The sequence below is a fragment of the Heteronotia binoei genome, chromosome 6 (genome assembly GCF_032191835.1).
Source record: "Heteronotia binoei isolate CCM8104 ecotype False Entrance Well chromosome 6, APGP_CSIRO_Hbin_v1, whole genome shotgun sequence".
Taxonomy (NCBI): Eukaryota; Metazoa; Chordata; class Lepidosauria; order Squamata; family Gekkonidae; genus Heteronotia; species Heteronotia binoei.
In genome coordinates this window covers 131,881,361-131,893,418 of record NC_083228.1, presented here as the reverse complement: position 1 = coordinate 131,893,418, position 12,058 = coordinate 131,881,361, and the positions used below count along the sequence as shown (strand labels likewise).

At 47.8% G+C, this 12,058-nt stretch overlaps 1 protein-coding gene across 6 annotated transcripts in view; it reads right to left on the bottom strand.

Annotated features, from left to right (window-relative positions):
- The window catches only part of ATP11B (ATPase phospholipid transporting 11B (putative)), a 132,926-nt gene that overhangs the window by 33,477 nt on the left and 87,391 nt on the right, over positions 1-12,058 (bottom strand). For all 6 annotated transcript variants that reach the window (XM_060242583.1, XM_060242581.1, XM_060242580.1 and 3 more), the window contains exons 26-28: positions 7,419-7,484; positions 5,357-5,460; positions 2,796-2,961 (exon numbers count right to left, since the gene is read on the bottom strand). In XM_060242583.1, the coding sequence (XP_060098566.1) occupies positions 2,796-2,961; positions 5,357-5,460; positions 7,419-7,484 (336 nt within the window). The remainder of the gene's footprint in view (positions 1-2,795; positions 2,962-5,356; positions 5,461-7,418; positions 7,485-12,058) is intronic.

The window sequence follows — 12,058 nt, the reverse complement described above, 5'->3', positions numbered from 1 at the left end:
TGAGAAAAGGCACCCGTCTACGCACTTCTGAACGCCAAAAGGTTAAGAATGGTTAGCGCCACTTTCTCCTGGAGGTACAAATGGTATAAACCATCCATACGAGCCCTCATCCAAAACATGCAAAACATGAGCAGCTCACACCAAAATGCTAGGTGAGGCCTCCTTTAGTGTATAAATCTGTAAGGAGAACGCAGGTTTTATCTCAAGTGGGCACAGAATGCTCTTCTCTGCCATTAAAGCTCCCTGTCCCTTAAAAAAAAGAAAGAAAAAGCATTAAGTGCAATGGATGTTGCTAACAAGGGCAGAGGATTAATGCACATTCTGAGCAGCCCCCGAAAGACCTAAAGGCACTGCTGCCTTCTGAATGCAGAAGACTTACTACATTAAATAAGGACAGCTCTTCACTGTCTTCCTCTATTTCCATGGGGCCCCTAACACAGTGAAGCAGCTACCTGCAGCAGAGCTTCTAAAGGACAAAAGAGAGAGGCTCAAGGAAACTTCCAGGAAGGGAGTGCTGAAGCTAGTGAGGAAGAACTAGGGTGGTTCAAGTGCTGGTGGTTTCATGGCAGAAGAACAGCCAACTTGGCAAGAGCTTCAAGAGGGGATTACAGTTTCAAGTGGGGATTGGATAAACATATGGAGCAGAGGTCCACCAGTGGTTATTAGCCGCAGGGTACAGATAGAACTCTCTGTCTGGGGCAGTGATGCTCTGTATTCTTGATGCTTTGGGGGGCGGCAACAGTGGGAGGGCTTCCAGTGTCTTGGCCCCACTGATGGACCTCCTGATGGCACATGGTTATTTTGGCCACTGTGTGACACAAGAGTGTCGGGACTGGATGGGCGACTGGCCTCATCCAACATGGCTTCTCTTATGTTCTTATGTGACACAAGAGTGTCGGGACTGGATGGGCGACTGGCCTCACCCAACATGGCTTCTCTTATGTTCTTTCTTATGCCGTTCACTCCATGGGAGAGCCAGCTACCAGAAGAGAAAGAAGAAACAGCTGTGCCTCATCCTTCTTGCGCAGTTTGCTTCTACTACACTCCCTTTCCTGCACTGCTCTCTGGGGAATTACGCCCCCGCATGTATTGCTGTCTGAAGAAAACTGTGCACAACCCGCACGTGTAAATGTAGCCATACCCCCAGGCCAATTTTAAAATGGCTGACTCTGATGAAGATGACTTCCGGGGGGGGGGGTGTGTTTGTGTGTGTGTCATGTTTTCAGAAAAGTACCACGATGCTTAAAGCCCTGTTGCTGTGACTCACAGCACCAGCCGGTTGCCCTCTGCTGCTGCAGCGTCACAATTCACAGTGCAGGCTGGTCAAAGGAGCCAAGCTCTGACTGGCTCCGCTGACTAACAGCACGACCTGGCTGCCTCCACAAGCCGCTGGCATACAGATGCTAGAAACCATCACAAATCGGATGCTAGAAATCACCGTTTTTAGTGGATAAGGATCAAAAAAAGAAAGCTGTAGTTATTCAGGACGCCCCGCACCCAGAAATGTCAACGAGGTGTCCTCTCCCCTTTAATCAACTTCAGACAGATTCCAGACTGCTTGGGTTGTGGCCCGATCCGCCTTTATCATTGGTGTTCCCGGAAACTCTTCCCACCAAGACACGCTTTTAGAAAAATTAGCAGGGGCAAAGAGGTCGCGCCATGCTGGGAATTGAAACCCATGATGGGCATCCATGAAAAGTGGGAAGCCGTCAGAAAAGAGCTGGTGTTGGCTTTAGTGGTTCTGGGTGCTGTGGCGAATGCGCACCACACAGGGCTTTTTTTGTAGCAGAAACTCCTTTGCATATTAGGCCACACACCCTTGATGCAGCCAATCATAGAGTTGGAAGGGACCTCCAGGGTCATCCAGTCCAACCCCCTGCACAATGCAGGAAACTCACAAATACCTCTCTCTAAATTCACAGGATCTTCATCGCTGTTAGATGGCCACCTAACCTCTGCTTAAAAACCTCCATCCTTCTGGAGCTTACAGTAGGCCCTGTAAGAAGAGACCTGTAAGCTCTTGGAGGCTTGGCTACATCAGGGGGTTGTGGCCTCATCTGCAAAGGAGTTCCTGCTACAAAGAAAGCCCTGATGCTACAGCTAGGCCTCCCATTTACCCACCTAGGATGAGGCATTACCAGTCCCCCAGCCCTGATTTCCTGCTACTGAGGAATCAGAGCGGGAATAATAGCCTCCACATAGTGACACACAAATCCACAGAGACTAGGGAAGCCAGTTCAGAGTATCACATCCTCCCCAGGTCATTGCCCACCCCCAAATCTCTGGGCATTCACCAAGACAGTGTTGGAAACCCTGACTACAGCATCCAAGGGATTTACCTAATAGGTCTGTCCCAGATAGAAGCTGGTCTGGTCACCATCAACAGCAAGAGGCGGCAGTCACAGCGATCTCTGTGCTTTCCAGTCATTGGCTGCCAATGGCTGTGCATGTCCCCACGGCCGTAAAAATTCACAGGGTCTCAATTTAAAAAATAAAGATTTATTTTTTGGCTCTGAAGTTTTCATCTTTGGCAACATGAACGTCTTCATGTACATACCAACTTAGTCAAGAGGCAGAGAGACTGCCATTTCTCATTTTTACAAAGCCCGCCATATACAAAATATATGCATTCAGCATTCCTGGTTTTATATACTTAACACCATTCTAGTAGTTTAAGCAACATGATTTCAAATCGAGCCTCAACGCGGACAGAAAAGATAGCAAATCTCTGGGGGGGGGGTCCTCTCTACTGAAGCCGCTGAGCGTTAAAGGTATTGCATGTAAGAACGCATTACCTGGGCCTTTTCTGTGCACGTGGGCTGTAAGTGTCTGAACAGCACTTTTTTCACAACGTCGAGAAACAGACACGCAACCACGATGATGATTATGGCAAACCAAGCAGAGCCGCTAGACAGCAGCTGGACAAAGACAAAGTACATGTCTTGGGTGTGCAAAAACGGCCTGGAAAGGAGAAGGGAGGAGGAAACGTCAACAAACAGAAATCGCTTCTTTACAAGTTGAGCCCCTGCGCCTACAGTTATGGAGGCAGCTTTTTAAAATTGCTGGCTGCGTTCCAAAGAATGGCTTCCGAAAACGTCGGGCATCACCTAATAGTTTTTTGCACTCCTTATCTCCACCACCAGTCCTCCTTATCTGAAAAAGACTGTATTAATTTGTATTGGAAGTTTATAGGACTCTGTAGGTGGTAGACGGGATGTTCCGTTTCCATTTAGCTGTAATGGCTAATATTGTAATACTTGTGAGAATTATATAAGGTTTTCTACTATTACGGTGTTGGTTATTTTTGAGGCTGGTTATCACGGAAGCCTCTGGCATACATCCCCGTCTCTATCTCTGTGATTCTCTTTTGTGTTGCACAGCCTTCAGGTAGGGCCTGGAGGTCTCCTGCGATTTCCAACTGATCTCCAGACAACAGTCCCCCTGGAACAAATGGCAGCTTTGGAGGGCGGGTTCTATGGCATTGTACCCTGCTGAGGTCCCCCCGTCCCAAACCCCAGCCTCCCCAGGCTCCACCTCCCAAATCTCCAAGTATTTCCCATTCCAGAACTAGCAGCCCTATGCATCATGCACAAGTATGCAATTCCACAGGCTTGTCTCCCTCCTTCTCCCCGCCCCCACACCCGGTCCCCAATACACAGCCAAACAGTAAATGCTAATTAGGGTTTGTAGAATCTTTCGGGCTCAAGTGCCGTGTTCTACTGGAGAAAGTTTTCCTTCCAGACGTTTCGTTCTCAGCTGCGGAGAACATCCTCAGTGGCGCTGCAGCCGGAGCAGGCGCTCAGACCTTCTTGGCTGCTGTGCATTGAGTGGGGCCAGGGCTGCTGGAGAGCTGCTATTTTCCAGTTAGCCAGTTTCCTTATCACTGCCCTTCCAGGAAGGCCCACCAAACAATGGGCACATCCGCAAACCAATTGCCCTTTCATCACACCCCCTCCAGCCTAGAAATAGCAGCTCTCCAGCAGCCCTGGCCCCACTCAATGCACAGCAGCCAAGAAGGTCTGAGCGCCTGCTCCGGCTGCAACGCCACTGAGGATGTTCTCCGCAGCTGAGAACGAAACGTCTGGAAGGAAAACTTTCTCCAGTAGAACACGGCACTTGAGCCCGAAAGATTCTACAAACCCTAATGATGTTACCAGCCGTGAAAACCTGAAATCTTTGATAGTAAATGCTAAGTCTGTTAATACATTCGAACTCTTAAAGCACAACCAGATCTGCTGTAGAAGAAGAGAAGACTTGTAGATTTATACCCCGCCCTTCTCTCTGAATCAGTCTCCGAGCAGCTTATACTCTCCTTTATCTTCTGCCCCCTGTGAGGTGGGGCTCTCACAGCAGCTGCCCTTTCAAGGACAACTCTGGCAAGAGTTATGGCTGACCCAAGGCCATTCCAGCAGCTGCAAGCGGAGGTGTGGAGGAATCAAACCCGGTTGCCTCAGACAAGAGTCCGCACACTTGACCACTACACCAAAATGGCTTTCCAAACTGTAAAAGTTAAGCACTCCAAGTCTGCTTTAGTTTCAAGGAAATGAAACCATCAGGGACAGTGGACTAATGGCCCTGCTTTTGACACCAGGGCAAGACATGTTGCTATTGAACTCAAACAGCAAGAGATGATCCTTCAAGCTGTGTGAGGTGACAAGGAGAGCGAGCCCCAGACAATGATCCAGGGAGCAGAAACTGGTTGCTACAACTGGACAAGTGTGCCCCCATTTTCTTTCCTGAAAAGATAGGAAGAACAAGGGGAAAACAATGGGGCTTATCTAATTTTAATTTCATGGGCCAGAACGGTTTTGTCATTCCTCTTAGGGGGGTTGTCTACAAGGCCACGTCTAGCTGATCGGTCAAGCTTCTCTGCTGATCCTCCGGCCTGCTTGTCTTCCTTTGTTTAAGGCCAGGGGTGGAGATGGGGAGCTTTCGCTTGTATCAGGAATCAGCAGGGGTGGAATTCTAGCAGGTCCTTTGCATATTAGGCCGCACCCCCTGATGTAGCCAATCCTCCAAGAGCTTACAAAAAAGAGCCTTGTAAGCTCTTGGAGGATTGGCTACATCAGGGGTGTGTGGTCTATTATGCAAAGGAGTTCCTGCTAGAATTCCACCCCTGGTAATCAGAAACATCAGCGGGAGCTGCCGGTCTAGAAGTGCAAAAGGAGCCAACAAGCAGCCCCGCCATGATACAGTTGCAGAATATGCTCCCTCCCCCAGCCATACTTGCACAAATTATATTATGGGATTTATTTCAACAGCTGAGTGCTAGGAAACTTCCTTACGCTCTATGCTCGTAATGAGTATGGTTACTGCATATAATTATACTCTATGCTCATGAAAAGAATCTGCTCACCATATAATTCCCCCATAGAACAAGGAGAAGACAAAGTAAAACGCGATGGAGCCCCAGGTAACAAAATGATTGATCCAAGTCCAGAAATGAGTCTCTAAAGCCATCTAAAAACAGGCACAAGAATGAGAAATTCTGTTAGCGCAGCCAAGATTTAATTAGCATAAATTATTTTTCAGTAGTGGAGCCCGCAATGGAAATACATGGTCACAGGATATCTGGAATTTTACGTATTTAGCACACGCGTCACATCATTTTAACCATGTTCTGGAGCTGTTGATTCCCAGACCCAGCTTCTTAGAAAAGCCTGAAGACCACCTAGAGACAGGTAGGGACATCATTTGACTGGTCCAAGCAAAATCTACAAACTTGAGTGAAGAGCACAGCTGCAAAATGGCTACTGCAGGAGGTGCAGCCCATTACAAAATGGCTGCCACAAGAGGTGGAGCCAGCCACAAAATGGGCATGGAGTTCATGCATAACTTTAATAGCGACTCTTCAGCATTTCGTGAAGCCTTTTAGAATGGCCAGAGCTTGGTCAAAAAGATCTCCCAGGACAGGGTCAGCTCAGCTAGACTGGAGAGCTTCCCAGGTCAGAGACTTCATGGCTCTTACAAGATTGAATGATACTGGATTGGGGGTGGGTTTTGCCTAAAGGAAGGCACTTCCATCAGCAGAACAGAACTTTCCTGAGTACCCCTTTCCACTGCAGCCAACTGATCTCCCAAAAACACCACTCAAGGGAAACTGGAAGAAATGATATCTCCCCCACCATTGGTGGAAAACTAAGTCCAGATGCAACACACAGGCCTGAGTGAAGGAATCTTTCACAAACTGATCCCTCTGGAGCTAAGGCTGGAAAGCTTCTTCTGTTATGCCCCCCCCTAGGGTGCAGTGGAGTCTACAGATCTAATGTGCCTTTTATGGGCTCTAATGTGTCCTTTATGGGCTTCTCCTGAGAACATCACCAGCTCCAAGGCTGCAGAAACGTCAATTACTAGATTTGCATAGGACACATTTTCCCCCAGTGAAAAAACAGTTACTGAAAGAGAAGCTTTCATGGGGTGGGGTGGAGGCGGGGGAGACTGCTGACAATTCAGTCCATCTCTAATCTAAATTTGAAAATCATTCTTCCACCTGAACAAGCTGGGCCAACTCTAGAACTAAACGTTATGCTTAGGATCTCTGGTCCAAAGAGCTTATTAACAAAAAGGCACACTGGAAACAACCTTTCAGACCCTTGGAATTCTGGCACAGAGTGGAGGGCATAACCACAAAATGGTTGCCGCAGGAGGCAGATCCAATGCCAAAATGGCTGCCGCAAGAGGCGGAGCCAATCACAAACCGTCATGGAGCTCATGCATAACTCTAATATAGTGGCTCATCAGCATTTCATGAAGTCTGTCGGAATGAACATATCGTTTAAAAATATTTTCTTACGTATACAGAGCTTCACTACTTGAGCGAAGATCCTTGTGCTGCGGTGGCAGCTGCTGCAGCAGCAAGCTTTTTTTAAAAAAAACTGCACAGCCAATTAAAGGGCCTGCTGGGCAGCAGCACCACTTGGCCCCTCCCACTTCCTAAAAATACTTGGGAGGGCACCAGGAAAGGTGTTGATGGGAGAAACAATGTTGCAGACCCCTGCATGAAGGCTTCAGTTTCTGGTTACTGCAGTTAATGCCAAGACAACAGAATTACATGCAGAACATGTAATTAACATGCGATTAACATGTGGAATTCACTGCCACAGGAGGTGGCGGCAGCTACAAGCATAGGCCGCTTCAAGAGGGGAATGGATAAGCATATGGAGCAGAGGTCCATCAGTGGCTCTTAGCTACAGCTTATTGTTGGAACTCTCTGTCTGCGGCAGTGATGCTCTGGATTCTTGTGCTTGGGGGAGGGGGGCACAGTGGCAGGGCTTCTAGCCCCACTGGTGGACCTCTTGATGGCACTTGGGTTTTTCCGGCCACTGTGTGACAGAGAGTGCTGGACTGGATGGGCCACTGGCCTGATCCAACATGGCTTCTCTTATGTTCTTAACAGAAGGAGAACAGTTCAACTATACCTTCATCGTAACAGTTATCACCATAACTGTGAATACCAGAGTACCAAATGTCCAGTTTCCAAACATCTAAAGGAGAGCAGAAAAAAAAAAACTGATGCGGTTAAACTGGTAAGGATGGAGTGTTTTAGATAGCTAAGGCAACTAAGGCTATTGAAGCTATACTAATACTAGTTCTACTGGAAGCTCAGGAACGCGGCCTGCTCCCACGTCTGCTCAGTGAACATTAGTAAAAATTTAGCAAGAAGGGGAAAGCAGCAGGCAAAACAGGGAGAAACAGATGCCATCCGGTAGGAGTGACAAAACTTGACATCCCAAACGGACTGAGCAATCTTCCTCCACAGCTGAATACGCAAAACCACAGATTCATAGGAACAAGTTTAAAAATCCCAACGGAAAGAAGGTTCTAGGGAAATGTTATTCAACAGCTATTTATGCATAAATAGGCAGCTAATGAAGACTACCAGAGATATTCTACTGCAGTGAGAAAGCAATTAGACTCTAATTACAGGTTGCTGTAGTTTTCTTTCAATGCAGCATCGTGCGTGTGGGCTTGGGTTTCAAATTCAAGACCCCGGGCTCCAGATTAAAAAAATAAATGGTGGATTTACTGTTTTAGAATTTTTAAAGTAGCACTGTTCGAAGGTTTGCTGAACCGAGGGGTGGCGCTAGTAAATCCATGCATATTTCCCCCCAGGAAAAATAAAGGAGTACATGAAGGAAGTCCAGAAGTATCTGGATTCCTGCTAAAAATAAGCTAAATCAACAGCTCAGTCTGAAGAAGTGTGCGTACACACGAAAGCCTTACACCCACATGAACGTATATGAACATATAGTTATACTGAATCAGACCCTTGGCCCATCGAAGTCAGTATTGTCTCCTGAGACTGGCAGCGGCTCTCCAGGGTCTCAAGCTGAGGTTTTTCACACCTTTATGCCTGGGCCCTTTTTTTTTAGTTGGTGATGCTGGGGAATGAACCTGGGACCTTCTGCTGGTCTTAAAGGTGCCCCTGGACTTGAGTTTTGTTCTGTCGCTTCAGACCGACACAACTACCCACCTGAATCCAAGCTTGCTTGAGCATGTCAGCTGGACACAGCTTGCGATTTTCATAGAGTCATAGAGTTGGAAGGGACTTCCAGGGCCATCTAGTCCAAACCCCTGCACAATGCAGGAAACTCACAAATCCCTCCCCCTAAATTCACAGGATCTTCATCGCTGTCAGGTGGCCATCTAGCCTCTGTTGAAAAACCTCCTAGAAAGGAGAGCCCACCACCTCCCGAGGAAGCCTGTTCCACTGAGGAACTGCTCTAACGGCCAGGAAGTTCTTCCTAATGTTGAGCCGGAAACTCTTTTGATTTAATTTCAACCCACTGGTTCTGGTCCTACCTTCCGGGGCCACAGAAAACAATTCCACACCATCCTCTATATGACAGCCCTTCAAGTACTTGAAGATGGTGATCATATCACCTCTCAGCCGCCTCCTCTCCAGGCTAAACATGCCCAGTTCCTTCAACCTTTCTTTGTAGGACTTGGTCTCCAGACCCCTCACCATCTTAGTTGTCCTCCTCTGGACCCAGCTTGTCTAAATAGGTTTAGGGTTCTTAGCAACCAGGCCACGGAGCGAGGCAGAGGTGCGGTACCGCCCCCACTCGCCCAGGACCCGAGCGGATGAAAGTGGCAGCACGGCCTCACTCAGATGATTGGCGGGGGTCTCTAAATGGGAGGGGGAGGCAGACTGGCCTTCTGCCACCTGGCCACCTAGTGGGGAGGCGGCAGAAACAGCCCGCCTCCCCCCCCATTTAAAGACCCCCACTGGAGGCAGAATGGGGCCTGGGCGGGGGGGGGGGGGGAGCCTGGGTTGGCAAAAACCCCAGCACCACCCCACCTAACGGTCCGTGTAAAAATTCTCTCCCATGAAACTGGTCCCTGGTGCCAAAAAGGTTGGGAGCCACTGATATAATTGATGGCTTGTCTGAGGCTCTTTCCCTAGGAAACCAGCAGGCATTGTTTATTACTGCTGGTTGCTATAGTAATTTTATTCCAATATTTCCTGGGGAAGAAAGAACAGGATTCATGCTAACATGCTAACTGAAAGTGAGTGCTGCTACCCTTGAGTAGTCAGACTCCTTGCTCCGTGTTCTGCATGATTTATAAAGCAGGACACGCTTACCCTTTTAACCCTTAAGAGCCCTTGAAGAATAGCCTGGGCTCAGCCTAAGTTGAAAGCAAAAACCTATTTCTGAAAGCTGATACTTAAAAGGCTGAGCCATTATGACTTACTATGAGAGCACCCCCCCCCCCACACCAAAAGGTCACGATCATCTGAAGTTATGCCACCATTTATTTTTGGGGGGGAAATGTTGAAGCAAGAACGGATGCTGCATTCATCGACAGATACAAAATATTGTATCTTCCATGTGTTTTTGGTCCTACGAAAGAGACTCTTACCATTTGCCTGTTAGGTTTCAATATCTGGTTGACATGCACAGCGAGAAAAGAGGGGAGGGGGGCGGAAAAATAAGACTAGAAGGTAAAATTCACGTACAGTTTTACAACGGTGAGTGCTGCAAAGACACATATAGACATACAGCTTCTTGTTTGGAATACTCCCGGTGGGGTGAAAATTAAGGGTTAAGTGGCTAACTTTCCATCCAAAACAGGGTTGGGAAGACGGAGAACCAAGTTTCCTTGACGCCAGAGCTTAAAACAGAGTTTTTCATACCACCTCTGCTAGTACAGGTGCAATGTCAATTTCCTGGCGATGTGAGACCCAGAGCTTCTATGAGCAGCTTCCCATTTGAGAACTCTCCCTTGGGATTACCCAAGGTGGTGACGGCTGCCAAAACAGTCAGCTTCAAGAGGGGACTGGATGAACATATGGAGCAGAGGTCCATCAGTGGCTATTAGCCACAGAGTATTGTTGGAACTCTCTGTCTGGGGCAAGTGATGCTCTGTATTCTTGGTCTTTGGGGGGGGGGGCAACAGTGGGAGGGCTTCCGGTATCCTGACCCCACTGGTGCCGCCTGGTGTTTTTTTTGGCCACTGTGTGACACACAGTGCTTGACTGGACAAGCCATTGGTTTGATCCAACACAGCTTCTCTTATGTTCTTACCAGCAAAAGGGGTGCCTGGATAGGCAAAATGGGGCATCTGGAGTTATACTGTACTGAAGAAGCTCATCAGGTGCGACCTTTTAGTGCCAATGCTGCACCACCACTTGATGGTGAAATACAAATATGGCCGCCAGCAGGGTGTACTGGAGAAGTGTGCTAACCACCAGGGCGACCTCCAAGTTCACAAAGCGAGCTTGGGCCAGTAGCTCTCTCAGCCTAACCTACTTTCACATGGGTAAGGAGATAACACTGGGTGGGAAGGGACCATGTACACCATCATGAGTTCCTCGGCGGAAGGGTGGAAGTCTACCGAGATCTAACGGTGCCCTGGGACGCCGTCTCTCCAACTCATCTCCCACAACTCCACAAGCAGCAGTAACAGATCAAGATGTGTAGCCATCTTAGTCTGTCTGAAACGGTACAAAAGAGCCAAGAGTCCAGTAGCGCCTTAAAGATGAAGAAGTGAACCGGGACTCACGAAAGCTCATCCCTGCCACAATTTTTTTTTTAAGTCTTGAAGGTGCCACTGGACTCTTGATCTTTTCTACTGCAAGTAGAATATTCTCTACCATGGTTCCAAAGACAGATGTCTCCTTTTCATATGACATATGAAACTGCCTTATACTGACTCAGACCCTCGGTCCATCAAAGTCAGCATTGTCTACTCAGACTGGCAGCGGCTCTCCAGGGTCTCAAGCTGAGGTTTTTCACACCTATTTGCCTGGACCCTTTTTAGTTGGAGATGCTGGGGACTGAACCTGGGATCTTCTGCTTACCAAGCAGATGTTCTACCACTGAGCCACCATCCCTCCCCAAACTTTCAAACTGACTGTACCATCAAGGAGTATTCAAGGAGTCACTCTCTCACATCCCTTCACTTCTTTGCTTTAGGAGAACACTGACTTGACAGAGTTCTGTTAAGAGCGTTGCACGAGTATTAATGCCACTGCTGCATCAAGGTAGAGACATGCACGACCACAGTACTTTTCAAGCTGGGCAAAAGTTGGGTTTCAACGTTTCTTGACTACTGGAAGTATCAACTAGGAACGCCTGCCAAAGTAGATCTACAGCCACTGTGACCTGTCTAGAAGGAAGTTTGATTCATTTTCCATGCATAAGTGTTCTCTTGTTGCCGTGTGGCTCAGAACTTACACTTCTGAGCACAGGGCATGATTAATCTAAGCCTGTGAGTCAATTTCAAGACAAGGCCTCTATTTTAATGTGTGTGTCAAGAGCTGTTTTACGATATCAGTTCTACTTTAACTCTGCCTCAGAACATTCACAGCAAACCTAAACTCCCTCTGGAAGCTGAAATGACTAAACGGAGGCTGTCGTATTTTGGTAACATGATACGACAAGAGTCACTGGAAAGGACAATAACCCTAGGAGAAACTGAAAGCAGCAGGGAAAGAGAAAGACTTAGCCAAAGATAGACTGACTCAATCAAGGACGCCACAGCCCTCAGTTTGCAAGACCTGAGCAAGGCTGCTAATGAGAGGATGCTTTCAAAGTCATTAACTTATAAGAGT